This window comes from Gordionus sp. m RMFG-2023, chromosome 2 (assembly GCF_954871325.1).
Source record: "Gordionus sp. m RMFG-2023 chromosome 2, tfGorSpeb1-WG-v2, whole genome shotgun sequence".
Lineage (NCBI taxonomy): Eukaryota > Metazoa > Nematomorpha > Gordioida > Chordodea > Parachordodidae > Gordionus > Gordionus sp. m RMFG-2023.
In genome coordinates, this window is record NC_088776.1 from 55,432,725 (window position 1) to 55,448,843 (window position 16,119).

The following is a 16,119-nucleotide window of genomic DNA, read 5'->3' on the forward strand; positions in this document are numbered from 1 at the left end:
TGAGTACACTGGCCCCTATTTTAATTTTTTTAAATTAACCCAGGCCGGGCCTGAAAATTTATTTTAAAAATAATCCGAGGCGGACCGTATATTTTAAAACCAAATATTTTAAATCGCCATTATTAGCTATATAAATCTAATATAAGTATAATATTTTTAAAAAAATCTGGGCCTGGTCTGAAAATATATTTTTTAAAATAGAGTCAGGGCTGAAAATTTATTTTAAAAAGCTGAGACGGGACGGGCCTTTTCGAAAAAAAATTTGAGAAAAAATCCAGGCCGGGCCGTGCAAATGGCACCTCTGCAGGTCTATGAAATTAGTGCCGGAAGTTTTTAAAAAGTAATGTTTCTGGCCAGCGGCCCAGAGGGCCTAATATCATATTATCTAGCTGTCATAAGTTTTTAAAACGTTTTTAATAAGCTTTGGCTTACAATTATTAAATTTAGAATATTTAAAACAAAAAAATATTGCCTTTTTTCCTAATAATAAATTTCAGTATTGTAAACAAAACGATTGCCTAAATATATTTAAATATTGTTTATTTTAATTAAATAAAATCGCAAAAAAAAAATTTTTTGTTTATTTATTTTAAAAAAATATGGGAAAAAATTTTTTGATAAAGTAAAAAATAAAATGAAGGATAAATAAAAAATTTAAAGAATAAAAATTTTTGCTAAGTATTATTTTAAATTTTCCAACTTTCCTCCCCCCACCCCACCCTAATTTCTCTTGTTTTCTTGTTCTTTGATATTATTATTTTTTTAAATTTACCAACCCCCCTAATTTCGATTGTTCATAATTATACTTCTCTTTTTTTTTAAATTTTGAACTTTTTTCCCCCCCCCCCCCCCCCCATTTTTCTTGTTATAATTTTATCTAACTTTTTATGAGCCATATTAAGCTAAAATAATGGGGGGGGGGGGGAGAAATTTTTTTATAAAAGAAAATATTTCTTTACATAATTACTAAAAATAAATACTTCCGATTTTTTATAAAATTATTATATGAATATTTCTAAATATAATATTTATGTAATGTGTTATTTGAATAAATATAAATATAATTATTTAAATGAAATTCGTTAAATCGATCACGATTTGGCCAACCCCTTTTCAACAGGGTTTCGAACCATTAAGTATAGAGGTTCGGTTCGTTACGGTTTTTAGTTTAAAATTTTATAAAGGTTTTGTTCCATTTCGGTTTTTTTTTGAAAAAATTTAAATCGGTTCGGTTTATAATTTATAACGGTTCTTTTCGGTTTGTTCCGGTTCTTATAAATTTGATTTAAAAAAAATTTAATAATAAACCATATATATTAATATTAGAGAAAAATCTTTTTATAATTTCTTATTTAATTTAACCATGATAATCGAATAGATATTTTTATTAAACTTAGTAAATATAAATTAGACAAATCAATTTTTTTTATTTTATATATAAATAAGATAAACACAAACATGCGCAAATACAATGAGGAATAAAATAACACATAAATATAATGAAATTTATATTATTTATTTTTAAAAAGAGAATTAGAACGGATAACTAAAATATTTTCTAATATTTCAGGATTTAATTTAGTTCTCTGCGCAGAGAGTATAAACTTAAGGCTAGAAAATGCTCTTTCTACGGATACCTGCGTAGCTGGAACTGCTAGCACAGTTATAGCTAACTTATAAAGTTCTGGCATACTATTCTTTACATTTTCCCAATAATTCAAAAGATTTGTATCTTTTTCTAATCTCTCTATATTATCAAATGACCGAATTATATATTCTTTATACATTTATTATAATTTTCTATGCCCTGCTGAGAACCGAAGCTAACTAGCTTTTGTAGGAGCAGGACTATATAATAATTAAAAAATCCTCGGGTCTGAACCCCGAGCACAAACCCCGGGTCTGTGCTCGTGGTTCATGCTCAGAGCTGGTTTAGTCGATAATTTAGACCCAAACCCCGGGTCTGAGCACTACACAACCAACCAATTAACAACACTAAGCATGACTTTCGAGAACGGGTCTTCTATTCCTGTTGATGGTTTTCATGAAGCTGATCTCATTAAAATGTTGGGTTCAATAATCACGAAGATGATATATATAAAAAATGGTAAGGGAAAAGTATAAACAATAAGTATATTATATTAATCGGATATATATAGTATATTACATAGGGGGAACAAGTTAATTTTTAAAGTTGCTAAGAAATTTTTTAAAATTTTATATATTTTATGGAGGGGAAGGGGGTTAAATCCTATAATTACGTAATTTTTTAAACTTTAAAACTTATCTCATTGCTAATAGGTTAGACTGGGGCCGCATGAATTTGAAATTGTCCTATGACTACTAAAGTTAATAATAATATAAATCTTATCATCCAGCTATAAAATAAAAATTATTTCTAAATTTTACTAACATATTTTTATGCCAATGTAGTCCCCAGTTCGCTGTAGGGATAAACTTATATCTCCTCTGAAATAGTCACCCGGGCTTTTGATCTTATTTGGTTTATTCTGATCGAAATATTCACCTTTAAGGTATGGCTGATAAAAATGTTCTGAACCTGGAGGAGATGACTAGAATAGAAAGGGTCCCTTAGGATGCAAGTTTGAGATGTCAACTACCTTTTTTTGAGTTTCTTTTAATCTTTTTTTATAATTTTATTTTACACGGAAGACCGGGGTTACATGGTAGATGTTTTAGTTTTGTGATAAAATTTTATTTTAATTTTATAAAATCAAATTAATTATATCATTGGGTAGCCAAATCATTAGACTATAAAGATAGTATGTAGAGATAACAATTAGCAGAAAAATGGAAAAGTTATAGACGTTTACATTTTTACTTTACCTTCCGTAATCCCTAGGCTACCTTAGATAAGGTAAATATAGTATAAAAAAATATTAATTATTATATATTTTTACTTGTCAGCTTAATAACTTCCGTAATAATATTATATAATAATCGAGAATTTCACTTAATTCAATTTTCTCAACTAATTCACGTTTCACTGCCATCATTTAAAAGGCTTATACCTAGATTATTGTGGCCAATATTGGCTAATTGTTTATTTATAATTATTTTTATTTTTATTTATCGAAAGTTTGTTGATATCTCACTTGTGAAAAAGATGTTGTAAGAAAATATTCGTATATAATAATATAGTATAAATTGGTTTTTGATAATGAGTGTCTGCACTTTGTTTTTGTATTTGGCCAGCGATTCTACCCTGCCACTTTTTTAATAGCCTTAAATTTATTTTATTCATTCTTTATTTTTGATAAGTTATTTTCCGCAGCTATTTTCCTTGAGGTTTATTTTGGTTGAATATTTTTATGCAGGATTTTCTCCCATTACTCTACAAATTATGCATTGAGTTTTCACCTGCTGAATTCATGGGAGAAGATTATACAAGGTTTTAAATTCTTCTGGAAATAGAGAATAAATGTGATAAATATTTAAACAAGAGATAAAATTTGCAAAATATAAAGATTGGGTAAAAAATAAAATGCTACTGTGAGTGGCTAGATATCTAAGAAAAGAAAGCACGCATAAAAAGTTGTGGTAAATAATAAAAAAAATAATACATGCAAATCGACTAAGAATGTCCTCAAATATCACCAGGTTGTGGTCAAAAAAATCAAACAACGAGTCGGAGACGGGACCTAAAATTTAGGTCATCTTAGCTCTGTTCTATCCTATTTGTCTTAGCCAATTAACAATATTAACCTTTATGCAAATATGTGGTACAAAAATCAAATAAGCATCTTTGATGAATCGAACCAACTGAAGTCCCTTAGAAGAGCATTCTTAGATAAGGAACAAAATAAATTATTACACAAATACTTTTCTGTCCCCAAGTTTCTACTGACTCCAGGAATCACAGTCAAAAATCATGATTATTTAAAATTTCAAATTATACTTAAAATTTTATTCAAATTTATAATTTTGTTTTATTATAAAAAATAATGGTGCTATAAAAGGAAAAAATATTTGTAAAAGTTTGGCTCCCTGTATATTACAATATCAAAATCAAAATATATGAATAAATGTATAAATATTATTTTTATAGATAACATAATGTAATATATTTGTCATTATATTCAAGAAATAGCTAAAATAAGTGAAAATATTGTAATAAATATATTAAATAAGTAATTGATTAATAATTGCATTGTAAATTGGATTATATATTACCTGTATTAAAAAACGATTCTTTTAAAAGATGATTTTTTGTGGTATTAAATTTGTAAATATATTCGAAATTTTTTTGATAACAACATATAAATATAAATATCATTTTTTTGGTGTTTTACAACATTTGAGAGAGGAAAATATTGATTTATATAAGAGGCATATTATATGGTATCGAGGAACTTAATTAAATTTATGTTTCAATAAGTAATTTTGATGTTGAAATTAAATCAAAATCTATATATAATTCGTATAATCTCTCGATCCGATAAATTATAATAAAAAAAAATAAGAAATTCGGCACATTTAATTCATAAGCCTACTCCAAATTATTATTCATTGTATAACGCTGACATGCAGGTAACCCTCGATATCATTCAAATCTGAGGAACTAAAACTAACTAATATGGTTTTATTCCCAGTGTCTCGAGGTGTTATATTAGCTTCCAACATAGCTAGACTTGATCCTGGGATATCTCTATTATAGTTTTGTTTATTTAGTACATATATAAATACAAAATTTATCATATATAGATTAATGCAATTAAAATAAATTATACCTATAAAGATAGGAACGAAAATTATTACAGGCTTGATTAAACTATATTCCCATAAAAAATCATTGACCTATAAATATTTCCCTATTTCTAATCCAACCAAATTTTAATTTATTTTAGCATGGCCTGTCTGCATTTAAAATATTTTTATCCGCTAATTTAAAAAAAAATAGAAATGAATTGTAAATTTTTTTAAAATAAATCAAAAGTTTTGTAAAAAAAAAGAAGATATTTCTTGGATATGCTCAGGTTTATAATTTATTTATATTCTTAAGCCAGACCAGGATATAATCATTATTTTCTTGAGCCTCACTAGAATAAGATTATGGTTTGAAATGCTTTATCGAACTCGAACATATCCTATAATATTAAGTTTTTTTAACTATAACATGAGAAAAGAGCTCTCCACAAACCTATCCTAGTCCGACCCAAATGTCTGACCAGACTTTAAATCCGTGCTTAATACTAACTCCAGCTAACATTTTATTTTCAAAGTGGAGGACTTCAGAGTAAAGTTATACCTTATTGCATTAAAACTAAAAGAAATATTAAGCAATGTGTGGCCAAATAAAAAAAAATTGAAATGTGGATAATCAAATATTTAAAATTGCGTGACAAAAAGGGATACAAATGTGAATGATATAACAGATACCAGATTGAAAAAAAATAAATAAAGATTGAAAAACTTACTCACAAATAAAACTTATATAGTAGAGAGATGGAATGAATAATATACATAACACGAATTACAAACAAAAAATGAATTAAGATATAATTGATACTTTCAATAAAATAAAGGTTATTATATACAGGGATCCGAATGACATTCCTATATGGAGTTAAGCTCTTGGATAAGAAATTATATTCTTCATAACAAATCTATTAAATAAAATATTAAAACTAACAAGATTCCAGACAAATGGTAAAAATAAACCCATTACCTATTTATAAATGTAAGGGAATATTTAAAAGAATATAAAAATTAGGATCAAATGTGAGATAATCATTGAAAAAAATTGCTTAAAGCGTTAAAATGGACGAAAATAAACTGGTATTACTTGGGAAGTCAACTATTGATATAATTTATGGGATATTACTATTCATTAAAAAAGATTAGAGAGAAAAAAAGGAGAAATATTCTATATGGGCTTTGTTTCTCAAGTGGCCTTTGATAAAATTCCTTCATAAATTGATACGGTGAAATTTAAGGAGAAATAAATTATATAAAATTGTATAAATCTATAAGATATGAGTAATAAATATTAATAAACATTATGGACAGCAAAATTTCTATATTGATGTTGGGAGCTAATTGTGAATAAGACTAAAATCTTTTGGGATAATGAACGCAATCACTAAATAAAAGATAAAGTATGGAAAATGTATAAGGTTATGCTTATAAAGGAGATAGAATTGAATAAAGACTGTCATTATAATAATAAACATTGTAGAATGGAGGCTAAAATTATAGAATATTATAATTATTTTGGACCACATTATAATTGGATGATAGAGGAAAAGAAACTGTCAATTAATGCAGACTGAGCAGAATGGAGAAGCCAGAAGAGTGTTATACCAACCTGGAAGTTATGAGGAAAAGAGGCAGGAGAAGGCTGGGTTCTAAAAAAAGTTTTGGCTATAAAACTTTATCTCCAAATTTGTCTAATAAAGAAAAACCAAATAATTGGCATCCGAATAACACCGTGTACGGACCTGTATAGGATACGAATTATGATCCAGATAAAAGTAAATTGTATAATTTGGCATTGGAAACCCACTGTCATATGAAATAGAGTAATGAAATTGAATTGTTAGCCGGTGCTAATACATTATATTGCATATAAGGTAACTTAAATTTAGGGAAATAAAGAAAAAACGAAGACGTAAAAAAATCAGCGTTTATTTGCAACCTGCTCGCAATCACTTTAGGCTTGTTGATTCCAGGTCCCTCTAAGATCCATTTAGAATTTCTGAGAGTTTTTTTGAGGGGATTAACAAAGCTAGCTTTTATAGAGGACTGTTTATTCAATTTCAATGGCAGGCCTTCTACCTAGATAAATATAAATCGGTATTTTTTATTGATTATTGAAATCTCTACTTTAAAATATTTAAAGTTAAATTATATTTTTAAGAAATAAAATTTATTATTTTGAATATAATTATTAATTCTTCTTTATGTTGAAATTGATACAAATTTAGGTATTTTACCTATTGAAATCTCTCTATTTCGATTTGAATAAACTTCAGAAATTAATTATATATTAGTCTTTTTTTCCCATAAAATGTCTAATGTGCAAATTCGAAAATTCAATCTTTTAAGTGAGTCGTAAACTCTATTAACAAAATCTTTTATATAGATTAAATTGCATAATGATTGCCTATTTCTAATTCCAAATTACTCTACAATAAACAAGTGATTCTATTATACCAACTATGAAAACCTTTATATTAATGGTGGGCATAGATATGATGAAGTCGTCGACGCTTGAAAAGACTTCATTGGTCTCACTAACTACAGCCATACATGTCATGTGAAAATAGCATCCATCCTTAATATAATCCAGGTAATCTTCGGCTTGTATTTCCATTGAAATATCTCTACCTAAAAAAAACAATTTTGATAGATAAAGTTTTTAGAAATAAAAAATCATATAATTCCAAAAAAATTAGAAAACAATAATATTTTCATATCCTAAAGTTAAAAAATTATTTTCAGAAAATTTGAAAATTTTTTACATGAACTTGTCCCTAGAATATTTTTAATAATATCTTCTCCCTTCTTTTCTTTCTAAATTTAGTATTTTTAGATCTTAATTATCTTAGGTCCCCAATAATAATCCAAACTTGTATTAGAAATTTCTATATAATATTTGAAAAATAGAATAATATAGGAAATTGTTATAATTAATATAATAATGAATAGAAAGATAAAAAAAATAATTAAAATGATATAAACTTTCTCTTCCATTTAGAGGTACATTTTCGAATTGAGCTGACTTAATCTTTTTATGTCTAATACCTGAATATGCATTAAATTATTCATTTTTGATCAATATATTTTACTTTTAAATCAATAAAAATTTGAATATTCATAGATATAATTTATTTATACCAGTATAATAAACGGAATATAGATGTAAAGAGATTGTCAAAGTTCGTTGAGAATTCGTTAAATTTAACATTTTCAATATGATAGCTAAATTTTCACCTAAGCGAACCTAATTTATAATATTATTTATTATGTATACATGTTAATAAAAATTCTTGAAAATAGAAGGCTTAATATAAAAATAATTATTAGAAATAAATTGGTTAAAAATATAATATGTTTGGCCAATAATTCTTTTTTTCAGTATATGAAACATCTTGTTTTTTATAAACTTTTACGTTAAATGAATTATATGGGTTTATATTTAATATTTCTTTCATTTTGTAATTTATCAATTAATCTGTTTTTCCAAAAAAAATCAAAAATCTTACATCAATTTTTAATATCGTTTTATATTAAAAATATATATATTCTGTTGTAAATTAAATCGCTATTTTTGTTATATTTGTTATATAAATAATAGACAGATTAAATTTTTTAAATGCTTCATCTTGCGGAAACTTTCCTGTTACCTTTTTTTACTTATTATATATTATTATAAAAATTGTTTAATATATATAAGTATTTTTTTTTACATTAATCTATATATGAAATTTTTGAATAATAGTTAATTATAAATATAATATATCTTTTTGAAATATTTTATATCTTGCAATATTTAACGTTAAAATCATTGTAAGCAAAGACTTATTAAAATAAAGATTCTATATTGATATAATTTATTATATCGTGAATAAAAGTACTCCTATTTTAACATGATCGCATACTACTTCTATTATTTAACATTTATTCTAAAATAGCAATATAGACATTAATATTATCTAGATGTCGGTAATTTATATATTAATAATTTCTAAATTGTTGGATTTTAAATATAAGTACATAGTAATTTTTGAAATATTTATCTTAGAGTTGTTAATGAGCGGCGCTACATTTTTTCAAAAACATCTGGAGCAAAATTGAGTAGCGGGAGTGGGAGCTAACTTCTTTCTAGAAGGAGGCGCCGCTCCACTGCTCCTTTAAATTTAATGTATAAATTAAATTATTTTTTAAATATTAATTGTTAATTAAAATTCAATAAAAATGAAATTTTGTTTTATTTAATTTATCCATTATTTAATGTTTCATCTCATCATTTTAAATATTAAACATCAAGCTTTTCCTATTTATATGGAAAAGATTTTGAATAATCTTGTAAGTAATATTAATATTCATTTTATAGATATATAATAAAAAAATAGTTTTCGATATTATGGATTTAGAGATCATGGATGGAGAAATTGAATTTCCATTTCCATCTTACAAAAAATATACTACTAAAAGTTGTTGATAATGATCAAACAAATTTAAGGGAAAAATGCCTTTTATGTTTAAATAAAACTATTTAATTTTCAAAAGTGAGCAGCCTTAATCTAAAAAAGAATCTAAAGGTAAAAAATCTTTCTTTTGAATACAAAATGATTTGGAAGATTTTTTTGGATTCCATGAAATTGATCATCAAGAAGATAATATATTGGACAAACATATTCAAAGAGAATTTATTACTTTTAAAAGCTAATAAAAGGTTATAAATATTTTGACAGATCATTTAATATAAATAGAGCTTTTTAATAAAAAAATATAATTTTGTTTCCTATACCTTCTAAAAAAATGAAAATCAAAGGAACGGTTCCATTACTTGGAGCGGGAGCTAGCTCCTTTTGAGAATATAAGAGCGGGAGCTAGCTACTTTTTAAAATGAGCGTTAACAACTTTGTTTAAAATACTCAATATATTTACATTGACTAAATCCACTAGGGTGAATTCAACATCTTTATTAGAACTTCCGTAAGACTCCGAGAAAGAACTCCTTGATAGTGCTCTCAAACCTGAATCATTATCCTCTCTAGCACCTAAAGATATATAAATAAATTAATGAATGAAAATTATCGATTAATATCTTACTCTCTTCTGGTTTATAATCGTTTGTTATATCGAGTCGATCATCATCCACATTGGAAATGGAATTTGGTTTGACGCAGCTGATAAATTGGCCAATCCTATTTATGTAATCGTTGATAATATTTATTTCTATTACTAATACTATACTGTAATCTATATATAATTAATAATACTTTTACAAAAAAAACTAATTCCGAAATAGGGTTCATAAATTATTCCTACTAGTTAATTACAACATAAAATATATCATTCATTGTTCTTATTTTTAAAATTTAAAAACATATAAACATAAGACAAAACCGGAGATACAAAAAAAGGAGGGAAAAAAAAGTTAAAAGGAGGATAAAATAAATGTATGAGTTAAATAAAAAAAAACTTATGTTCATCCCTATATAAAAAAGTTGGCTTTCCGTTGTTCCTTCTAGTGAGAATCCACGAGACAATATCAGCATTTACTTCCGCAAACGCGAAACCAGTGTCGTATTGTAAGCCTACGTTTCCGTTTCTTATAGCTTTTATAGACACTGGGCCACATCTATAAACGTCTTTATAATGGTATTCATAACTAATTAACATGATAAAATATTTTAATTTTGATTGTTTTTTTTCAAATGCTTTATTAAGTGCGCTCTAATTATAAAAAAAGATGATATTTATCCACCCAAAATAAAAAATACTTTCGCTTATTTCTTGAGGGGTAGAATCCAACAATTGCCAACCTCCATAACCTGAAGGCAGGTCTGGTCTTGTCATCCAGCATTCATTCCAAACATGATAATTCCTAAATTATATATAATAATATATTATATACAATTTTGAGACTAATTAAGCTTACTCCAGGTTATCTGGTTAACTAGTTATCAATACATATGAGAAGGGGAAGGGATGGGGGGAGGGCATAAACGTGTTTTGATTTGTTTTGTGAATTTATGATATTATTATCAAAACTTTATAAAATTATTAAGAAATTTGAATAGCATAAGCTACCACGTACAAATTATAACCTTAAGCCAAGGTTTATATATATTATAAACCTCTTTCAGGGACTTTGACTGTTATAAAAATCATTTTGGGCTAATAAAAGCGCAAACACTCATGTCTCCAAATATTTTGTACAATTTATCACTATAAAAAATCATTTAAAATATTTTGAGTAAATAAAAGTGACAAACAAAATTATTTTATAGAATATGCAATATAGCCTAACCTACAATGAGTTTTTCTAAAGGTCTTTAAAAAATTTTATGGAACCCCCCCCCCAATTAATAGTGCCCCTCTCCCCTCACCCTTAACAATGACCGTGTTATGCTTATGTATCAATAAACAACTTAAATAAAAAAAAGTAAATATTTTCTATAATTTTTGAGGAAGGAGATAAGAAAAATTTCTGAACAAATGGGTTAAAAGAAAATAGTCTTCCATAATATAATACAATTATATTAATTCATGTTTTATAGTCAAATATTATGATTTTAAATTTTTTTATTTTAAAATAGATTCGATTATTATTCGTACATTTACTAAAATATTTTAAATTATGAATAGGGGTTTGAAAAAAAAGACATAAATTACCATATAGAATCAGGGCTAATTTCTTCCTGAATCTCCATCCTTTCATTGTAAATTACATCAACCACAAGGTTCTTATTTGTATCGTGGGCACTATTGAAATTGGTGATGGTTCTACACGGTATTCCAAGGGCTCTTAGAACTTTTATACACATATTTTTTTTAACAGAGAGATTATATTATTTGTTATATCCTATCCTCTATTGTATTCTCCAGCTTTCCCTTCTCAAACAATAAAATATAAACTTGTCGTGGTTACTCCGGCGAAGACCCAACACTGACCATATTTGACCGAATTCCTAGTCTTGTAGTATTTTTGCATTATTTGTGTCGAACCTTGCCAATCAGTGGGATTAATTCCGTTCCTATAATTTCCAGACCAATTGCCTTCCACAATACCCCTATCCCCATCTAAAGAATTCACCTGAAGAGAATAATTATTTTATACAAAATAAAAATAACAATTTATTGTATATAAATATGGCATATGTTGGAGTCAACTTTTACTATAGATCAATGTTGCAATCCAATCATTTATGCATGCGATTAAACTTTGGGCCACATATGGATAATATTATCGAGAAGTCGTTAGAGAGTTAATTAAAATTCATCAATAGCATCAAAAGAGCCAAAAATAATAGTAAAGATTATCAACATTTTAAAATGCTACCTAAAAATAAAAACCGAAACTATTATTCAATTGTATTTATACTTTTTCATTTGTAACACTATTATCTTCTAATTAATAATTTACTATAAATCTATTCCAATTTAAAAAAAAATCTTATCAAAATTAATCTTACTCGTTTAATTCTTATATAATAAAATAAAATTCCATTTCACAACTTACGGGGATAAAAAAATATCGTTATTCTTAAGGTAGCAGGTAGTAAGATAATAAATAAAAAATTTATAAAAATATTTTATTTTATTTCAATATTAAAATTTTTTTAACTACCCCGAAAATCTAATAAATTTTACATGTATACATATATTATAAAATTCAATTTATCCATTTATTTAATCGATTAAATATAAAATAAGAATCATTTAAACAACCAAAGTATTAAGAAACTATTAAGTTAATATAATTTAAAGTAAACGAAATAATAAAATCAGTTCGTTAAGGTAAATATTAATGTAAATTAAATAAATAAATATAATATATTCTACCCTTTTAAAAATAACCCCCGCCCAAGTTCTCCTTGGATGTGGATCTTTTATGTTTAAAATGTAATCTTAGTATCGTGCATATAATTTTCTCTTTCTACTACGCCTTGAAACATTAGTCAGAGAATTTTTTTCTGTCTCGATAACATTTCCCATTTTCTAAAATAAACCGTTGGTAATGTGTTTTGTTCATGCATGAGAATTTTGTAGGTGATAAATCTTTTTTAAAGTTAGTCTAAATACCTCTTTAATAAACCATTTTTTGTGTCAATATGATAGTTAAAAAGAAATAATAAAAATCAGTCAGAATGTATTAGCAGTTATATATATATAACAATGTTTAAATTTAAAGCATAGTGTCAAAAACATAACCTAACGTTTAAAACTCATATATAACATAATGTATAATTTAAATAATTATTACTATCGCTGATATAGCTCTGCACACTTCTATTGGATTATTTCTGCGTTGGTGGGGCAATCTAGTCATATCGAGAGCCAAAAAAGCGCAACTTAACACGTTCTCTTCGTACTAAATCGAATAAAAATTTTATTTGCAGATATTCTATTTTAACCAAACTTTATTGATATTTTTTTATAACTTAATTAATGCCATAGTAGTCGTTTTCTTTTAGGGTAAGTCCAAACAATAAAATGTATAAACGGCTAATAACATTAACTGCTCAATGAACTGGAAAAGTTACAAATACCTGTCCATAACTCCACATACGTGAGTGCTTGTCCTTCGATGTTCCCATCCAAATTTTGCCCACATCTCCCAACACGGAATCCTCACGCCATTCATCATCGTCGAAAAATACCGAGTCCTCTATCAGAAATGTAGAATATCAAAATTAAAAGATTTATAAATTCATTTATTTAATTTGTTACCTTTGCACCAAGGATTGAACAGAATGAAGATAGGTTTATTTATTTTAAAAACTATTTCTCTCCTATAAAAATTAGCAGCATCAGCTAGAGATGTAGACACGATCGAAAGTATCCACATACCTATTGAAGTATTTGGGGCTGCCAAACACTCCACCCAAACCCGGTTTCCTTGGATGGATTTATTTCGGCATCCCCATTGCTTTTATATACAAGTTTTATAAAAATTAAATATATTAAATTTTAATAATTATTCCTTCCTTCCTTTCTTCATTCCTTCCTTCTTATTAGCAAGGGATAAAATGAGTCAGTACTCAAAGATTCTTATTAAAATAACTATTAAAGCATATTTTTAGCATAATTAGACTTATATTCACCTAAAAAAATATTTTATTACTCTTTAAATTTGAATTTAATAAATGAGATAATAAATCAATTTAAAAAACACTAAGTTTATCCTAAATTTAAATATTTGTAAGTGGTATTTTCAACTAAAGTTACATTAATATAGTTCACAACTTCCTTAAAGTTGCTTAAAATTCTAATAGGAAAATAGAATTTGAATTTAATAAATGTGATAATAAATAAATTTAAAAAACACTAAGTTTATCCTAAATTTTAATATTTGTATGTGGTATTTTCAACTAAAGTTACATTAATATAGTTCACAACTTCCTTAAAGTTGCTTAAAATTCTAATAGGAAAATAGATATATCAAAATGTTTTATCATTTTTTTTATAGTAACCTTTACGGGTAACGTCTCATCTTCAACCTCAATAACCTGTTTTGTTCCGTTGATTATGTTGGCACTCGGTCCTTTAGAAGAAAATATAATTATATCAGATTGGTTAGACTGTGAAATAAAAAGTAGGAAAATGTAGTTTAAGAAAAATAGTAAAAAATTCATAACTATAATATATTAATTAATCAAAATATAGTGTCATTTAATTATGAAATTTCATAATTTTTTTTAAAGCTATTTGGAGTCTTATATTATAACCCAATTATACAATTCTAACTCAAATAACTGCGATAAAATATAATTTGATTTGGAAATAAGCATATATTTAACTAGCTCTACAAATCTCTAACCATAAATATCTCAATATTAAAGGTTGAATTTTGATGGGAGAAAAAAAAGCAATTGAATTATAATTAAGATGATTTTTTTAATATTTTTATATAATAATATTGGGGGTAGGGTTAATTAACTTATTAGGCCATTTCCAAACAGAAAGTTTTTTGAAAGCGAATTTTAGGTAATATTACCAGCAATTTTTTTCTATTTCGAAAAAAAATGCTAAATTCTAAAATTATCAAACCAGTTTGTTTTCTATACCCGATTACTTTGAAAAAACGTTCTGTATGGAAACGTCCTTATTCCTATCCATCATACAAGTTTAAACTATATTATTTAAAACTAAATGTTATAGAAAATATTTAAACCATAAATAACATGAAAAAAAAATACATTTATTAAATAGTAAATAGGCCGATAGATTAACTGATAAAATTATTAATGGGGTATTATAGATTTATATTGTTTTAAACGGTTCGATTTGAGCCGATATGTTAAACCTTTGGACCATCTAGATGCAAAATCTTCAGTATTACATAATATTTTTCTGATTAAAATATTGAGTTAGCAGTTTAATAATAACATTAGATTTAAGTTAAATATTAAATTTTTTAATAAAATTTTTTTTTATCAAGGCCAGTTTTGCTCTCAGGTTTCGGCCATTATTGCGTAAAAACCAAAAAAAATTAGAAACTAAATATGCCAAATAACATTTGAAATTAATATATTAACATTTACCTAGGTCGAAAACGAATTTGATCCCGTGCCGTCTGGGGTCGAAATTTTCCTTGAAAGAAATTAGAATCGTAAAAGCTTGTCCACGCCTAACTACCAATACTTCTTCTCTCCGAACTATATCGAATTTGGAGGTTCTGTGTAAATCAGTGTTAGCTCTCACTGATAGGTCTACGTTGGTTATCTGCAAATAAATTTCATATTGAATTGATTTATATTATTTATCCATCAATTTATATTATTTTTTATTTATTTTCACATCATTTATTCCTTGTGGCGGGGCACGTCTTGGGTATAAATCTCTTGTAGGATAATTTACTTCCGGTCTGTGTGGATTTAAGTTTGCCCTTCTATTCGCATTATGCTCTCTATTATCAGCGGTTATATCATTAGGCCATCTGAAATCTCCTTTATTTATTTTTTTTTTTAAAGTAAAAATTTTATATGAAAGATTTTATTTTAATTTCTATTTTAGTTTAAGTTATTCATTTGAGATAGTTTATTATGTTGCTTAATATCTTAGAATACGAATAAAATTTGAAAACAATCATAAGATCAAAGGCGTGTAAACTTCATAGCGAATAAATAACCTGATAAAATATCTTTTATTATTTGACTCATATTATAAATTATATTCTGAATTTTTTTTTATTAGTTAAATCTCAAATGAATATGAGTTATATTTTTTGTTATTACAAACTCAAAATATGAATTTTATTTGCCAATATTTACTTTTTTATTCAATTTTTTTTAAATACAAAAAGTTATGATTTGTTTCCATAAATGTATACAAATTTTATTAAAAAAATAAGTTAATATAAAGTGATCATATATAAAATCCTTCCCCCTATTTTTAAGAAAATGTTTTACTATCAAAAAT

General features: G+C 25.8%; 1 protein-coding gene across 2 annotated transcripts in view; it reads right to left on the reverse strand.

The window, feature by feature from the left end:
* Positions 1-4,290: 4,290 nt before the first annotated feature.
* Positions 4,291-16,119, reverse strand: part of LOC135925299 (hemocyte protein-glutamine gamma-glutamyltransferase-like) — a 34,709-nt gene continuing 22,880 nt past the window's right edge. The window contains exons 4-20 of one of the 2 annotated variants that reach the window (XM_065460549.1): positions 15,499-15,647; positions 15,243-15,423; positions 14,172-14,242; positions 13,429-13,627; positions 13,248-13,366; positions 12,962-13,069; positions 11,614-11,791; positions 11,371-11,509; positions 10,476-10,579; positions 10,175-10,343; positions 9,802-9,896; positions 9,637-9,749; positions 7,861-7,966; positions 7,705-7,767; positions 7,190-7,350; positions 6,659-6,798; positions 4,291-4,669 (exon numbers count right to left, since the gene is read on the reverse strand). In XM_065460549.1, coding sequence (XP_065316621.1) covers positions 4,528-4,669; positions 6,659-6,798; positions 7,190-7,350; positions 7,705-7,767; positions 7,861-7,966; positions 9,637-9,749; positions 9,802-9,896; positions 10,175-10,343; positions 10,476-10,579; positions 11,371-11,509; positions 11,614-11,791; positions 12,962-13,069; positions 13,248-13,366; positions 13,429-13,627; positions 14,172-14,242; positions 15,243-15,423; positions 15,499-15,647 — 2,237 coding nt within the window. In that variant the 3' untranslated portion in view covers positions 4,291-4,527. The remainder of the gene's footprint in view (positions 4,670-6,658; positions 6,799-7,189; positions 7,351-7,704; positions 7,768-7,860; positions 7,967-9,636; positions 9,750-9,801; positions 9,897-10,174; positions 10,344-10,475; positions 10,580-11,370; positions 11,510-11,613; positions 11,792-12,961; positions 13,070-13,247; positions 13,367-13,428; positions 13,628-14,171; positions 14,243-15,242; positions 15,424-15,498; positions 15,648-16,119) is intronic. The other variant, XM_065460550.1, reaches the window with a different exon arrangement.